Source organism: Brachyistius frenatus, unplaced genomic scaffold, assembly GCF_029030835.1.
Source record: "Brachyistius frenatus isolate BFR_SWC_R1_liver_20210118 unplaced genomic scaffold, ASM2903083v1 Contig_111, whole genome shotgun sequence".
NCBI lineage: Eukaryota > Metazoa > Chordata > Actinopteri > Embiotocidae > Brachyistius > Brachyistius frenatus.
Window position 1 is genome coordinate 402,501 of NW_027210710.1, and position 15,001 is coordinate 417,501.

General features: G+C 42.8%; 2 protein-coding genes across 3 annotated transcripts in view; one reads left to right on the plus strand and one right to left on the minus strand.

The window, feature by feature from the left end:
* il17rd (interleukin 17 receptor D) overlaps positions 1–1,763 on the minus strand; it is a 24,062-nt gene extending 22,299 nt beyond the window's left edge. The window contains exons 1-2 of the mRNA XM_069712627.1: positions 1,582–1,763; positions 429–1,102 (exon numbers count right to left, since the gene is read on the minus strand). Of these exons, the coding sequence (XP_069568728.1) occupies positions 429–548 (120 nt within the window). The 5' untranslated portion in view covers positions 549–1,102; positions 1,582–1,763. The remainder of the gene's footprint in view (positions 1–428; positions 1,103–1,581) is intronic.
* A 27-nt stretch (positions 1,764–1,790) lies between these two features.
* appl1 (adaptor protein, phosphotyrosine interaction, PH domain and leucine zipper containing 1) lies at positions 1,791–15,001 on the plus strand. Of its 2 annotated transcripts, XM_069712629.1 has the most exons (22): positions 1,792–1,937; positions 2,876–2,974; positions 3,112–3,171; positions 4,720–4,791; positions 4,918–5,005; positions 5,234–5,275; positions 5,881–5,939; positions 6,485–6,631; positions 6,877–6,959; positions 7,193–7,354; positions 7,650–7,838; positions 8,055–8,097; positions 8,194–8,250; positions 8,443–8,534; positions 8,648–8,827; positions 9,351–9,403; positions 9,996–10,170; positions 10,259–10,295; positions 10,373–10,525; positions 10,622–10,672; positions 10,769–10,858; positions 11,196–15,001. In XM_069712629.1, the coding sequence occupies exons 1-22, from the start codon at positions 1,884–1,886 to the stop codon at positions 11,346–11,348; spliced, it is 2,139 nt and encodes a 712-aa protein (XP_069568730.1). In that variant the 5' UTR covers positions 1,792–1,883; the 3' UTR covers positions 11,349–15,001. The 2 variants fall into 2 exon arrangements, with proteins under 2 accessions (XP_069568729.1, XP_069568730.1); XM_069712628.1 differs by having other exon boundaries at positions 1,791–1,937; positions 8,055–8,250.

The following is a 15,001-nucleotide window of genomic DNA, read 5'->3' on the forward strand; positions in this document are numbered from 1 at the left end:
AACTTAAGCAGAAAATGCCCGAAATACTTTTTCTGGGGTTACTAGATTCACAGTAAAGCAAATGAACTTCAAATTAGCGCTTTTTACAACTGAGTTTGGCTTGCAACGTTACGTAAAACTGCAGCGAAGCGGAGACAAGACAGGTAAGAAAAGGTAGCGTGACTGAGCAACCTGTTTAAAGACAGAGCGGATTTAAGACTGAACAAACGTGTATCTTCAGACTAACGTGTAATAAATCTAACTCATTAAAACAAAACAAGAACAATCAGGCCACTCGTGTTAACACAGAAGTGACAGAAAACACCAACCGTCCCCAAAAAAACCTGAACTTTTGTTTTTTTCCTTTTTTTCCTTGAAGCCTTGAGACGAACACCGAAGCAGCTTCGGGCGACATGTCGTTCAGTAAACACGGTGAAAAGTTGTTTTACCTTGAAACCACATCGCTCCTGGTTTGACCTCCTGCCGCCGGAGGTCGTAGATCCACGAGAGAAATGTAAAACCAGAAATAAACCGCAGAGACAGATGAAGAAACTCCGAGGGGCCGCCATTCCTCCCTCCAGTCCGAACAGCTCTGAGCGCGAGCTGCGGGAGCGAAGGAGGTGTGTGTGTGTGTGTGTCGATACGTGGACGACTATCCTTGTGAGGACCTTTAAGGGGGGGGGGGGGGGGTTGGCTGGTGGGACGGGTCTTCAAGGGGCTGTTTGAGGGCTTCACAGCTGGTTTTAGGGTTCAGGTTAGACTCATGTTTGGGTTGGAGAAACTTGGAAATACATTACGTCAACAAAAGTCCTCACAAATTAAGTTTTAAGGTCCTTTACTTCAATAAAAGTACCAATAACACACTGTTTAAAACATGTAATTTTAAAGTAAAAGAATTATTATCAGCTAAATGTACGGGTAAAGTATCAAAAGTAAAAGTACACACAATGCAGTACATGCTATAGTAGAATCCATACGTGACTGCTGTGTTTAAAGGCCAGCTGGTTTATGTCCCCCGTCCTGTCCTCGCACGTCTTCTCAGGCAACGAGTCTTGTGTTTTGCTCCCCTCTTGTGGCAGAAGTTGGTAACAACGCTTCCCCAACTCAAAAATACACGATACGTCTGTGCAGGCACATGAAGAACAATTCATCACGAAGTCATAAACATCGTATAAAATGCCTTTTGGGTTGTTGTCATATTTTGTAAAGTCCTGTAACAAAAATAACCTTTAACACTCGGTTAATACCACCTCTAATCAAAGTTTAATTGGAATTTAATGGGTTTTTATAAGGAAATACTTTATTTGATCGACTTTGATAAACTGAATTTAACACGTCCGTGTTTAAAAACTTTACAAAAATAATATTTTGGTATAATTATCCGAAAGTTATGCTTAAAAATTATATAAACAAAGATACTGTATTCAAATATTAATATTGAAATGCATCAAGGAAACCTTTTAAACATCCTATTAATCATATCAGAGGTGTCTTATGGAACATGGATGACTCTGGATGATCAAAAGCTATTGATTTTAAATCATTTATCATCACCGATGAACCTAAAAAAAGATTAAATCGTTTTGAAACTAGGATTCCTACTTTTTCATGTAATTGTCGCCAGCAGGAAGAACCGGTTTCCATGATGGCTCTGAGTTGACACGGCGACCGGAGTCAGAGCCAAAATGGCGCCCATCCCACTTCAAACAAGGAACCAATCAGATTCGTGGAAGTTTCTTCTGCTCAATCAGAATCCAGGTGGTGGGCGGGGCCTGCGGAGCCGGAAGGAGCCGTTTTGGTGAAGCCCAGAAATCCTGAGTGGGAGTTGTCACACCGATTTGTTGTGCGGTTTTTTGTTTTGGTCCGTGGATTCGCACCGATTATCCAACGCGCCAGCCGCAGCTATGCCCGGGATAGAGAAGCTGCCGATCGAGGAGACGCTGGAGGACAGCCCGCAGGTAAAGGCCATCGTCCCTCTGCAGCGGCAGCTAGCGTGCTAGCTGCTTCTCCGGCTAAGCTAACTGTCTTTGTGGGCGACGTTTGTGAGCAGCACGCTAACTGCTAGCGGCGCCCGGCTAACCGACAGCTGGAGCTGCAGTGGCATCGGAAGGTGACGGTTGTATCGATCAGCTGCAGGAAGTCTCTTGTCGGGTCCAAAACATCCAGCGGAAGCTCACCACTGAATCCGGCTACTTCCTTAGCCACCTAGCTCGTCGGTTCCCCTCCTTCCACTTCGAGCTGTTAAATGTGTTGGCCGAGCACCGGCGTCACCCCGCTGCTGCCTGTTGTTGTGAGACGCTTCGGACGGGTTGAAACACACCCTCCTTCCAGGTCAAACCACCTGCCGTGACGTCATGGTCGGGGGCGTGGCCACAGACGGACGCACTTACCTGAAACCTATGTAGATACTAGAGGTCGATATTGTTTGGATAGTTTAGTTCAGTTCAGATAGTTTTTACCCATGAATCAGAAGAAAAAAATAGTTCCACTGTTTGATATAAAAACAGATATAAAGGAACATTTAAAAATATAGAAAAGAAATGCAGGAGAACAGATAAAATGCACGAGAACAGATAAAATGCACGAGAACAGATAAAATGCACGAGAACAGATAAAATGCACGAGAACAGATAAAATGCACGAGAACAGATAAAATGCACGAGAACAGATAAAATGCACGAGAACAGATAAAATACATGATGTGAGATTTCTGTCTGAGAATCATCTGTGCGTTGCCGTGGATACCTGACAGATGCAGCTGACAGATTTGTTTGTTTTGTTTTTTATTCTTCACGTCTTTAGCGTTAATGTAGTTGGAGAAAGGTTTATATCTTGCCGACGTTTCATCCGAGCTTCAAAAGATGAACGATGTTCTTATTTTAAATTTAAATTGTAGACCCGCTCTCTGCTGGGAGTGTTTGAGGACGACACCGCGGCGATCTCCAGCTACTGCTCACAGCTGTATCAGGCCATGCAGAGGATTTACGACGCACAGGTTAGACGCACACCATTAACATTTTTAAACATTTATTGGTGGAAGTTGCAGGTTTATATGCAGAATTAAGGAAGTGGCAGCCGGTTGGATCGTGACTCTCCAGCTGTTGTTGTTGTTGTTGTTGTTGTTTCTTTCAGAACGAGCTGAGTGCTGCGACACACCTGACCTCCAGGCTGCTGAAAGAGTACGACAAACAGGTAGGACGCTTCATACTTCATGTTATTATGATAATTATGTTTACTTTTACGACATCTTTCAACACCAGCGATACAAAGCAAACGGTAAAAAAGAAAAAAAAAACAAGAATAAATCAATTCCAGTTTAAAAAAAAAAAAGAAAAATACATTTGAAAAAAATATTAAAACTGCTCATTGGGTAAAAAATGAAAATCAGTTTTAATAAGTCATTTCAAAGAAATTTGTGATTAAATGAGGTGCGTTCATGAGCAGTTGGAAAACTCCCAAGCGGAAGGCCCGTCACACCGGGAATATCCCACGAGGGAAGTTTAAAGAGCTCAGAGAAGTAGGTCGGACGTCATTTAAAACAGCAGCAGTTGTGGTAAAAAAAGGAAGAAATGTACTCGCTCTGAAAATACGGTGAAAGAACCCGACTTGGTTCGCCGACATTAAATAGAACTTTCCTACGGTTGCTATTGAACGGACCATTTGGTTCCTGAGTGGGAGACTCAGCAGCAGCCAGCGGGTTCTGGTTGGAGGACATTAGGCATAAGTTGCCATAAAGAGAAAGCCTCTCTGAAATTTAATCTTGGCCATGAAGAGTCTTTGGAAGTAATCAATAAAATATTAAAAATCCATTTTTAAACCAATCAGGAGCCAAATGCAGTGATGCTAAAAGGCATCCTGGTTTCTATAACACCATATTTGCCAGGATGTAAATGTACACTTGTTTCCTGGAAGAAGACTTTCAGAAGTTTCCCCTGAGATGCCGTCAGCCTGTGGAGAGCTTTAACATATGATATTATACAATGAAATAAAACACGCTGGTGGTAGAACACCATAAAAAGTGATGCTTTTGGCAGTCGGCGTTTTTTATATTTACGGCCTTTCCGAGCTCCCGTGGCAGCAGCGCATCTTGGCCGGCCGACAGATGAGTCAGTCCGCCGTCTGTTCGAGCAGCGAAGGCATCAAGCGAGGCTCCTCTGGACTCATTTCACTCGTCGGGATTTTATTTTCAGAAACTCCTGCAGGTTAAACTGAGGGAATAAAACTTTTAGTGCTGACAGACTTCCAACAAACTCACGATAAAACACACCGCAGGAGGCTAAGTAGTACAGTTCCCATTCAACACGAGCCATTACACTTAAAACGGTAGCCAATAACCTGATGAGGCGAGCTGTCGGCCTCGTGACTGTCCATCAGTCCCGGGTCGTAGAGTATGGTAATAGCAACAGCTCTCTAACACTAGCCACAGCCATGAAATACTATCGGCTTTTCAGCATTAGCCACTATCCTTATAGCATTAGCAACATGCCTCACAGTACACTACTAGCCAGTTTTGAACACTAGTAGCCACCAGGCTGGTTCATACCAGCTATCAGCATTATAACAACAGCCACCGGCCCCCCAAAACAAAAACCACTAAAACATCCTGCATCAGTTTTATCACCGGACCATCAGGCTTCAACTCTCACACACATCTGCCTTCAATACACATCTGGATATATAATCAAAACAATAAATCATGGCTGCTGTTTCATTCACCCACGCTGTGTGTGTTGTGTGCAGCGTTTCCCTCTCGGGCGCGACGACGAGGTGATGAGCTCGACCCTGCAGCAGTTTGCAAAAGTCATTGACGAGGTGAGAGACGCTGCAACTCCGCGTGCTGCCTTCAGGGAAGTTTGTTTTTTAACGATTCGGGTTTAGGATTTCCACTAACTTCATTTTTTTTAATTTTGTATTATTATTTATTTATTTTTCTTCTAGCTGAGCTCCTGTCACGCCGTCTTGTCCACCCAGCTGGCCGACGCCATGATGTTTCCTATCACGCAGTTCAAAGAGAGAGACCTGAAAGGTACCAAACACACTCTTTAAGTTAAATTCTTCAACACCAAACTGGGGAAAAACATCTTTTAAAATTTGGAAATTTCTTTCCCACAAACTGACTTGAATGGAAGCACGCTGTTTGTCTAAAATGTCATTTATGAGCTGCAGATTTTACTTCCGTGGAGATAAAAACCAAAACTACACTAACAGAAAAAGCTAAATACCCCCCTCGATGTGTTTTTGTTTGTCTCTCCAGAGATGCTCACTCTTAAAGAAGTCTTCCAGATATCCAGTGATGGTGAGTTCCTGCAGCTACTTGTAGAAAAAGAAATGATAAAAAAGTCATGTGACTGATCCCGTTCTCCACCTACTGTTACATCTGTTCCTATAATCAATATTATTCTGAATATTCATCTGAAGAACCAATGATATCGGTCCAATAATGTAATTAAATGTAATAAATAATAATAATTCTGTAACTTTTTTGTTTTTTCAAAGTTAGAGGACAGTAGATACAATTTTGTTTATTTTTTTGTAGATTAAGTCAGTTAATGTTTCTGGATAACAGCAAAGGCTAAAAACTGTTATAATAACGAAAAAAAGCTAAAAAGCCATAAATCGGTACATTGGAGAAACCAAATAAAAAAAAAATATATTTTTGTTTTTAAAGTGTTCTTGCACATATTTCTATGAATGATACTTCATGTGTGAGGACGACAGCCTGTCCTAATTTAATCTGTTATGACTCACATCTCACAGGATTTCACCGTGTTTTTAAAAGATTACTGGAAGAATATTTTGGTTTTAATTGAAGTTAATGATTTCTGTTGGGGGAAAAAAAAAGAAAAATGTGTGTTACCTTTAAAAATAAAAAGAAGAGTCCACGTTGGTTTCTGTCTGCAGATCACGACACCGCCATCAACAGATACAGTCGGCTGTCCAAGAAGAGGGACAACGAAAAGGTAATCAGACAGAATCACTCCTCACATCCACTTTATTATTCACTTCACTTTATCATTGAAGCTTTAGGATTTTCTTCCAAAGAACTGTGTAATTTGTTTACGTGGAAAACAGAAGTAAAGCTTTAAAACTGTTGACTTTGGTTAATTCAGCTGCTTTAAATTAGTTAAATATCCTTTAACTGTCTGTCGGTCATTTTAACATTGAACACTGATATTAAGACACTTGTGATCATGTTTGCAAGTGATTTGAATCAAATAAAAGTACTTTTTCTTCCAAATTTACAGAAAGAAATGTTTGAAAAGTTAAATAAATCATTACCAACTGTTTTTTACAGTCTGCTTTGAATGTTTAAGTCCATTAACTTATCATTGTATATTTTTATTTTATTGTTGACCATTTGAATGCTTCAGGACGTTTCATACATCTGTCAGAAAGGTTCAGGTTTCAGAGTCATGTGATGAACAGGATTATCTCTGATGGAATGATGTCATCTCCGTGGATCACGTGATCAGGCCTCTCCCTGAAATAAGAGTGTGTGCTGCAGGTACGGGCGGAGGTGGTGGAGGACGTCTACACCTCCCGCAAGAAACAGCACCAGACCATGATGCACTACTTCTGCTCCCTCAACACGCTGCAGTACAAGAAGAAGACGGCTCTGCTGGAGCCGCTGCTGGGATACATGCAGGCACAGGTACACACACACACACACACACACACACACGCACGCACGCACGCACGCACGCACGCACACACACACAACCACACACACAAAAACATACATAAAAACACAAACATAAACACACAAAAACACACAAAAACATACACACATAAACACACACGCACAAACACACACACACAAAAACATACACACATAAAACACACAAAAACATAAACACACACACTGAAGTCCTGCTGATGTCTGTTATTTCTGTGCAGATCAGTTTCTTTAAGCTCGGCTCAGAAAATCTGACGCAGCAGTGGGAAGACTTCCTGGGAACCATCGGAACCAGCGTGCAGAAGTAAGAAACACACACACACACACACACACACACACACACACACACACACACACACACACACACACACGCACACACACACACACACACACACACACACCCTCCCAAAACCGTCCTTGTGTCTTTCCCTCTCTTTTGTCTCTTTCTACGTCGTAAAGAAGTTTTATTTTCTTGAAATCCATCCTAAAGTTTCTGATATTCGCTGTAACAAAGTGAAATGTGTGAAATGTGTGCAGCGTGCGGCGGGAGATGGAGGAGGAGGTGGGGCAGATGCAGCTGACCATCCAGCAGATGGAGCAGTCATGTGACGGGCTGTACACGCCGTGTGACCCAGACCCCGCCCACTCACCGGTGTGTCGCAACCTGACCAGGAAGCAGGGATATCTGTACATCCGCAAGTACGACGACTCCCCGACGCTTCCACACGTTTAACTTCTGTTCATGTCAAACGTTTTACACATTTATGAACCTTTTTAGCACATTTTTTAAAAGTATGCGTTGATTTCATCTGATTTAAAAGCTCCACCACAAAACTAGAAACCTTATGATGAGAATAATCTGAGATCCAGCGACAGGCAGAAAGTCAGCGGACGCTCGGCGCCGTTTGATTTCTTGGTATCGGATCGTAAGTCGACCGGTTCGATGACATCGTCTTCGGTGTTTGTTAACGAGCCTCCTCCGTCCGACCCGCAGTAAGACGGGCCTGGTGTCGTCGTCATGGGAACGGCAGTACTTCTTCACGCAAGGCGGCAACCTGATGCAGCAGGGCCGCGGCGAGGTGGCGGGCGGGCTGGTCACCGACCTCGACAACTGCTCCGTCATGGCCGTCGACTCCGACGACCGCCGCTTCTGCTTTCAGGTCACCTCCTTCGACGGCAAGAAGTGAGTGAGCGACATCTTCTCCTTCTCCTTCTCCTTCTCCTTCTCCTTCTCCTCCTCCTTCTCCTCCTCCTTCTCTTCTTCTTCTTCTTCTTCTCCTCCTTCTCCTCTTTCTCCTTCTTCTCCTTCTTCTTCTCCTTCTTCTCCTCCTTCTCCATCTCCTCCTCCTTCTTCATGATTTATGGTCTGAATGACACTATTTTTCTTGTTTTGTGTCAGAGTTGTGACGCTGCAGGCGGAGAGCAGGAGGGAATGCGAGGAGGTAAAATGTTGTTGTTGTTGTGTTTTTGTTGTTGTTGTCTGCTTTGTGTTACCTGTTGTTTCCTCACGCCGTCTCCGTGCCGTTTTCCTCCCACAGTGGATCGCCACCATCAACAACATCTCCAAGAGGATCTACCTGAGTGAGAACGCAGAGGTCCGTGTCACTAAATCATCGGCAGCATTACGAGTCATTAAAATGTCCCCCAAAAAAAATCAATCCAACAAAACACCAATATCAGTATTTTTTCAAATATACGGAGATAATCGTGTGTATATTCAGACAGTCTCTTCATTCAAAGTCTCTCCTGATTGGTTGATGCTGACAGCACCGTATTCCTATTGGCAGGAGCTGGCGGCCAGAGTGAACCAATCGGCTCTTGAAGCCGTGACGCCATCACCGTCCTTCCAACAGAGACACGAGAGCATGAGGCCCAGCAGGTAGGACTTTATGTGTGTGTGTGTACTTGTGTGGCTATCTTTGTGGGGACCCCGTGGTGGCCAATCAGGTTCCAGTGTTCATCAACGCTCTCTCTCTATTATCTTCCCTCCAGTAAAGGGCGCGTGGGCCGAACGAGCAGCATCAGCTCTGTGGGCTCCGAGCCATCGCCTGCTCTCTCTGTGCTCTCATTGGATGCGCTGGTTGCCCCGGAAACACCCATCCAGTTTGACATCATTTCCCCCGTCAGCGAGGAGAACTCGGGACAGAGCAAGACGGTGGCGCAGTCCGGCAGGTAGGAGTCACGAGCGGTTGTAAAGGGTTTGTTACATTTTCTTTGGCTGATTTGCGTATTTTGCGGTGAGCAGCTCCCCCTGGTGGCTCTTTTGATATTTACCTTTCCTGTAATTCCGGAGTCCGAGGCTAGTAATTGATGCATATCAAACATAGAATAAATAAATGATACAACATGACATGATTTATGAGTGTATTTTTGCGGGTTATTTTAAAATGTCTTCAGTCACTTACAGTTTTTTTTTATTTTAGAGGCCTGATTTTGAAAAGCATAAAAAATACAATAAAAAAAAAGTGACCATTTTAAAAGATTTTAATAAACGTCTCTTCTGAGGAACATTGGTCCTGGTGGATATTTTCCCCTGGAACTATATTTTGAAGAAAGAACCCCAAAAACTTTGAGAGAACAAATCATTTATAATGACCATCCCGATAAATCAAAGCATTTGTAATTTGTAGAGTTTGTCCTTTTTAGTAATGTGGCAGCAGCTGGTTAGCATCTAATATTCTTTATGTGTCCGCAGACGCAGTAATCCATTCGGAGAGTCGGGGGACGGCACGTCGGAGGAAAGCGAAGGTACCGTCTGTCTATAAAGGACCACGATATCAATATATTGTATTTTTTTTAAAATCAATAATTACATCTAGTTGTACTATTTTCCTGTTTTGGTTGAAACGTCTCAGAAACGATATTTTGCTCACCGTTGCCCCTTGTGGCCAAAAGGCAGAAAACACCTTCGGCAACAATAGGCTGCAGCGATAGTGGGACAAAACACACAAATATCAAATTAATGCTAAATTCAGAGTCTTATCCAGCACTAGGTTTTTGTTTTATAAGTGAGAAGGTTTCACAGATGAAAACAACCTGATTTTTTTTTTTTTTTTTTTTTAACTGTATAATTTTAATCCTACAGGTTTAAACTTTGTTTTAATTTAGTAGCGGCTGCATTCTTGCTCATTTTTATGCAGATGAATAAATTGTGATTTAGTTTTTGATCCTCCAGTGTTTCATTTTGGTTTTCTAATCTTTGCTATTTTGTGTTTTATATTAAAATAATTTATACATTATATTGCAACACTTGGAGGGACCTGTACTTCACTTTATTTAAAAAAATATATATATATACTATCAAATAATCCGATTTTTTTCCCGTCGTCGTGGCGTCCAGACTCGATCCTCCACCAGCTCTTCATCGTTCGCTTCCTGGGCTCCATGGAGGTGAGAAACGCCGAGTCGGCAGACGTCATCTCGGAGACCATGAGGCAGATCCTGGCGGCCAGAGCCATCCACAACATCTTCAGGATGACCGAGTCGCACCTGCTCGTCACCTGCGACTGCCTGAAGTACGAACGTGTTTCTGTCCTGAAAAGGAGAATTGAAGTTCATCTCAAACCTGCCGTGTTTATTAACGTTGGTGTTTTTGTGTTTCAGGCTCATCGATCCTCAGACGCAGGTCACTCGTCTCAGGGTAAGACGGTTTGTCTTTAACGGTTTTAGGGTTTCTTATCTTCCCCTCACCGGTGTCCTCCTCCTGTCTCCCCTCAGTTCCCTCTCTCCAGTGTGGTTCAGTGTTCGTCCCATCAGGACAACAAGAGGCTGTTCGGGTTCGTGCTGCAGTCGGCGGGCGGCCGCGGCGACGGCCGAGCCGACGGCCGAGCCGTCTGCTACATCTTCGAGTCCAACAACGACGGCGAGAAGGTCGCGTCTCTCTCTGTTCGTCCGTCGTTTTTCTTCTAAGCTCTGTGTCCCGCCCGTCGCTCTGACCTCACCGTCTGTCTTCTTCACGTGTTTCAGATCTGCGACAGCGTCAGTCTGGCCAAGCAGATCGCCTTCCACTCGGAGATGGTGAGCTTCTTCACGTAAAGCCGAGTACGTCCGTCACGAGTCGGCGGCGCCGTTCGCGGTTGTGTTTATTTTTGTGGTCTTGTTGTCGTCGAGCAGGACCGTAAGGCGGTGGAGAAGAGGAAGGAGCACGACAAGGCCAAAGAGAAGCAGCAGGAGGAGCTCAGCAAGCAGAGACAGATCGAGAAGGTGACCTTTGACCCCAAAACACCCGTTTACTCCACAGACGGGAAATAAAAGTGTTCGTAGCTTCCAGCTTCCGAAAAATGAGGCCGATGCAGAAGTTCCTTAAAGCTGCAATACCACCGAGTGCCACTAGAGGTCGACTCCAAAAAGCCTCCATAGACTTCCATTCAACTTCTCATGAAATTCTCAGTCAATAACATTAAAACGTTTCCTGTATGTCATTTACTAAATTGTTGTAAATGTTGTGATTTGTCTGAGAGGCCCGTAAACAAGCTGCAGGGAGATACTGAACTCTTGTATTTTACCTGAATGTTTTCTCTCTCCTGTCTTTGACTGACAGGATCTGGAGGAGCAGAGTCGCCTGATCGCCGCCTCGAGTCGCCCCGCCAACCCGTCCGCCTCTGACGGACAGTTCCTGGTGCTCAGCAACAGCCAATCGGAGGACAGCGACGCTGGGGAGGAGGGGAAGAAGACGGGTGAGTCTGAAGCCTAACGACACTCGAGAGGATGCATGTTTCACCTCCCAGGCGAGTCCCGTCGTCGTGACAACAGCTCAGGAACCAGGAGGAGGGGGAACACCGCCCGCCTGGGCTGCCTGGGACTTAAAAACATGTGCTTCCTCTCTGCTGGACTCTGTGATGGAGGATAAACCTAATGCACCCTCGCTGTACGAAGAGTAGGCGAGGAAACGTCTCTTCGAGGACTCCGTGTAAAAAAAAAAAAAAAAAAAAAAAACACGCTGCTTTTATACCGGCTCAACAAAAAAAATATAGACTAATGTGTAAGTTTCTGTTTTTTAATCTTTATTTTTTAAGAAGAGAGAACAATAACAACGGAGGAATAACGAGAGGAATATGACAAACCAGGATCTGAGGAGGAGACCGATTCGGACGCCGTCGGCTCGTTCTCTTTGACAGGAAGTGACACTTTCTCCGGCCGTGAGGACTTCCCAAAGACAAGACACCTCAGCTGGTAAAGGAAAAAAAAAGTGTTGAAAGCAAAAAGAGAGGAAGACAGAGAGAGAGCAAGAGCTCTTATTTTGAAAAGGCCTTCCTGTTGCGTGATGTTGTGAAAGCACTTGGCAGATTTTCAACGGTTTTTAAGGTTTCCATTCATTTCACTACATCACCAATGATTAAGTCATTTTATCCATCAACACATAATTAATCAGCTGTTTTAATTATTGAGTAACAGAATTTTTTCAAGCAAATATATAAGCTATATAACTGTTCCAGTTTCTCTCCTGAGAATTTGTCAAATTTCTTTCTCTTACGTGGTAATAAATGGAATATTTTGATTTATTTAACTGTTACTGAGACAAAATATTAAAAATAAATCTCATGACGTATTTTTTTTTTAAACTTTAGTCAGAAGAAATTATTAATTGAAAAAGAATAATTAGTAGAATAATTGATAATAAAATAATAATAGATGTTATAGTGGCTCTGAATTATTAAAAAAAAACTCAAGTTGATTTAAAAATTAATTAAAGATCCCAAAGCTTTCTAAAATACTGAAAATGTCACACTAAATAGAAAATGTGAACAAAATGAATATTTCACAGTCATGAAACATTAGTTAGCTTCACTGAGGAGCTGGAACAAGTTTAAACAGAATATTAATGACACTATTTCAACAACATTAAATCAAGTTTAAAGCTGTGTGTTAAATAGGCAACTTTTCTTGCAATTTTATGCAAAAACACAAAATGATCTGCTGTTTGAAAATATTAACCATTTAAGAATGAATCAAAAAACTTCAGCACACTGTCAACCACCTGATTATTTATTTTAAAGGTTCACATTTCTTTCATGTCTGTCTCAAAGTCACGCCTTGCCGAACCAAACGTGACAAACACGACGCCCTCTAGTGGACGGACGCGTGTGTTACGCACATCTGGCGTGATATCGGGTTCCACAGAAACTACAGCGGGTAAAATAAGTAGTGAACACGTCACCATTTTTCTCAGTAAATATATTTCCAAAGGTTCTATTGACATGAAACTTTCACCAGATGTTGGTAACAACCAAAGTAATCCACACATACACAGAAACCAAAACAAATACGTTCAGAAATTAAGTTGTGTTGTAATAATGTCTTCTTCCACACAAACAGTCTCCAGACCTTGAAGGTTTCGTGGGCCTCTTCTATGAACTCTGATCTTCACTTCTTTCCATTGATTTTCAATTGGATTGAAGTCAGGTGATCGGCTGGGTCGTTCTAGCAGCTTTATTTTATTTCTCTGAAACCGATGAGTTTCCTCGGCTGTGTGTTCGGGATCGTTGTCCTGCTGAAATGTCCACCCTCGTTTCATCTTCATCATCCTGATAGACAGCAGCAGATGTTTATCAAGAATGTCTCGGTACATTTTTCCATTCATCCGTCCTTTAGTTCTGTGAAGTTTTCCAGCGCTGTATGCTGAAAGCAGCTCACACCATGATGTTCCCACCTCCTGACTTCACTGTTGGCCTGGTGTTGTGAGGGTGATGTGCAGTGTTGTCCTCCTAACATGGTGTATTATGGCATCCAGAGTCGGATGCCGTGGCGGTTCAGTGCACTACTTATTGTTTTCTTTGAAACAACTGTACCTGCTACTTCCAGGTCTTTCTGAAGCTCTCCACAAGTGGTCCTCGTCTCTTGGACAACTCTTCTGATAATCCTTTTCACTCCTCTGTCAGAAATCTTGCGAGGAGCACTTGGTCGTGGCCAGTTTATGGTGAAATGATGTTCTTTCCACTTGAACATTCAGAAGTTTAGAAATGCGTCTGTAACCAACACCATCGATTTTGCAACTATAAGGTTGCGAAGGTCTTGAGAGAGCTCTTTGGTTTCACCCATCATGAGATGTTTCTTGTGTGACACCTTGTATGAGGCCATCAGCTGGGACTGAACCAGCTGATATTAATTTGCACTGACGGATTGATTTCTATTTACTGACCGACTTCAGCTGTTGTCTTTTTGCACCTCCCTTTCTTCATGTGTTCAATACTTATTCCCCGTGTCATTTCACATTATTACACACAACTTAACTTCTGAACGTATTTGTTTTGGTTTCTGTGTATGTCTGGATTACTTTGGTTGTTACCAACATCTGGTGAAAGTTTCATGTCAATCGAACCTTTGGAAATATATTTACTGAGAAAAATGGTGACGTGTTCAATATTTATTTTACCCGCTGCAGTTTAGTGTCGATTTTGAGACGGACGTGAAATATCGTGAACTTATCCTTTAACTTGTTGGCTTCTTGTTTTGTGTTTGTTGAGGGGAAAACATATCAACCCGTCTGTGTGTTCGCTTGTTGTCGCGGCTGGAGCCAAAATGGCCGCCACAGAGACGCGACGACAGGCGACAGAAAAGAATGTCAGACGTCAAACTCTTTTTAGGAGAAGAGTTTCTTACAGGATGAACAGTTGCATGAAAGTGACTCTTAAAAAAAAACACAACAGTTTTAATGTTCGATTAACGTTTCGCTGTCTTCTCCGACGTTTGGAAAAGCACAAATTTCTAACGTCTCCTCCTGCTTCTCCTGTTTTCATTTAACAAAAAGGAGATTTTCTCTTTGTTAAAGATGCTCGAGCTTCTCTGATAACCCCCAAACATCTTGTTCACGCAGAAAAGGGAATTTCTCGTTTAGCATCATGGTATTTAAATAAATTTAAAAAACACACGTTCTTCACCAAATCCTGCCGTCGTTTTATTTATCAGGCGTGTGGGTCATTGTTGGGGCCTTTAATGTTTTTATTTGCCTTGTTCGGAGTGATTGACGGCGATTATCTGTCGAGAAAACAACAGAATAAGCGTCATGTAAAGGTCACGTAGGGGTCGTCAGAGGTCACGACCTCCGACAGACGAACCTCTTCACTCGTGAGGGATTAAAGAGGCGGAGACGTTTCTAAACTTAAATCAACGGTTACTGATTTTTTTTCCGGGGTTGTTGTTTATTTTGTTGTTGTTGTTGTGGCGGGAGGACTTCTTGTTGCTGTAACCGAGTGAAGGACTTGACGGAGCTGCACTTTACCGACGCAAGAAAAACACGACGGAAGTCGACGGTGTTGAGCTGTAAATATGTTTCAGTGATTGATGTTCCAGTGTCATGATTAATAAAAAGGCTTTTCGGTGATAAATAAAAGCACTAACTCCACCCGC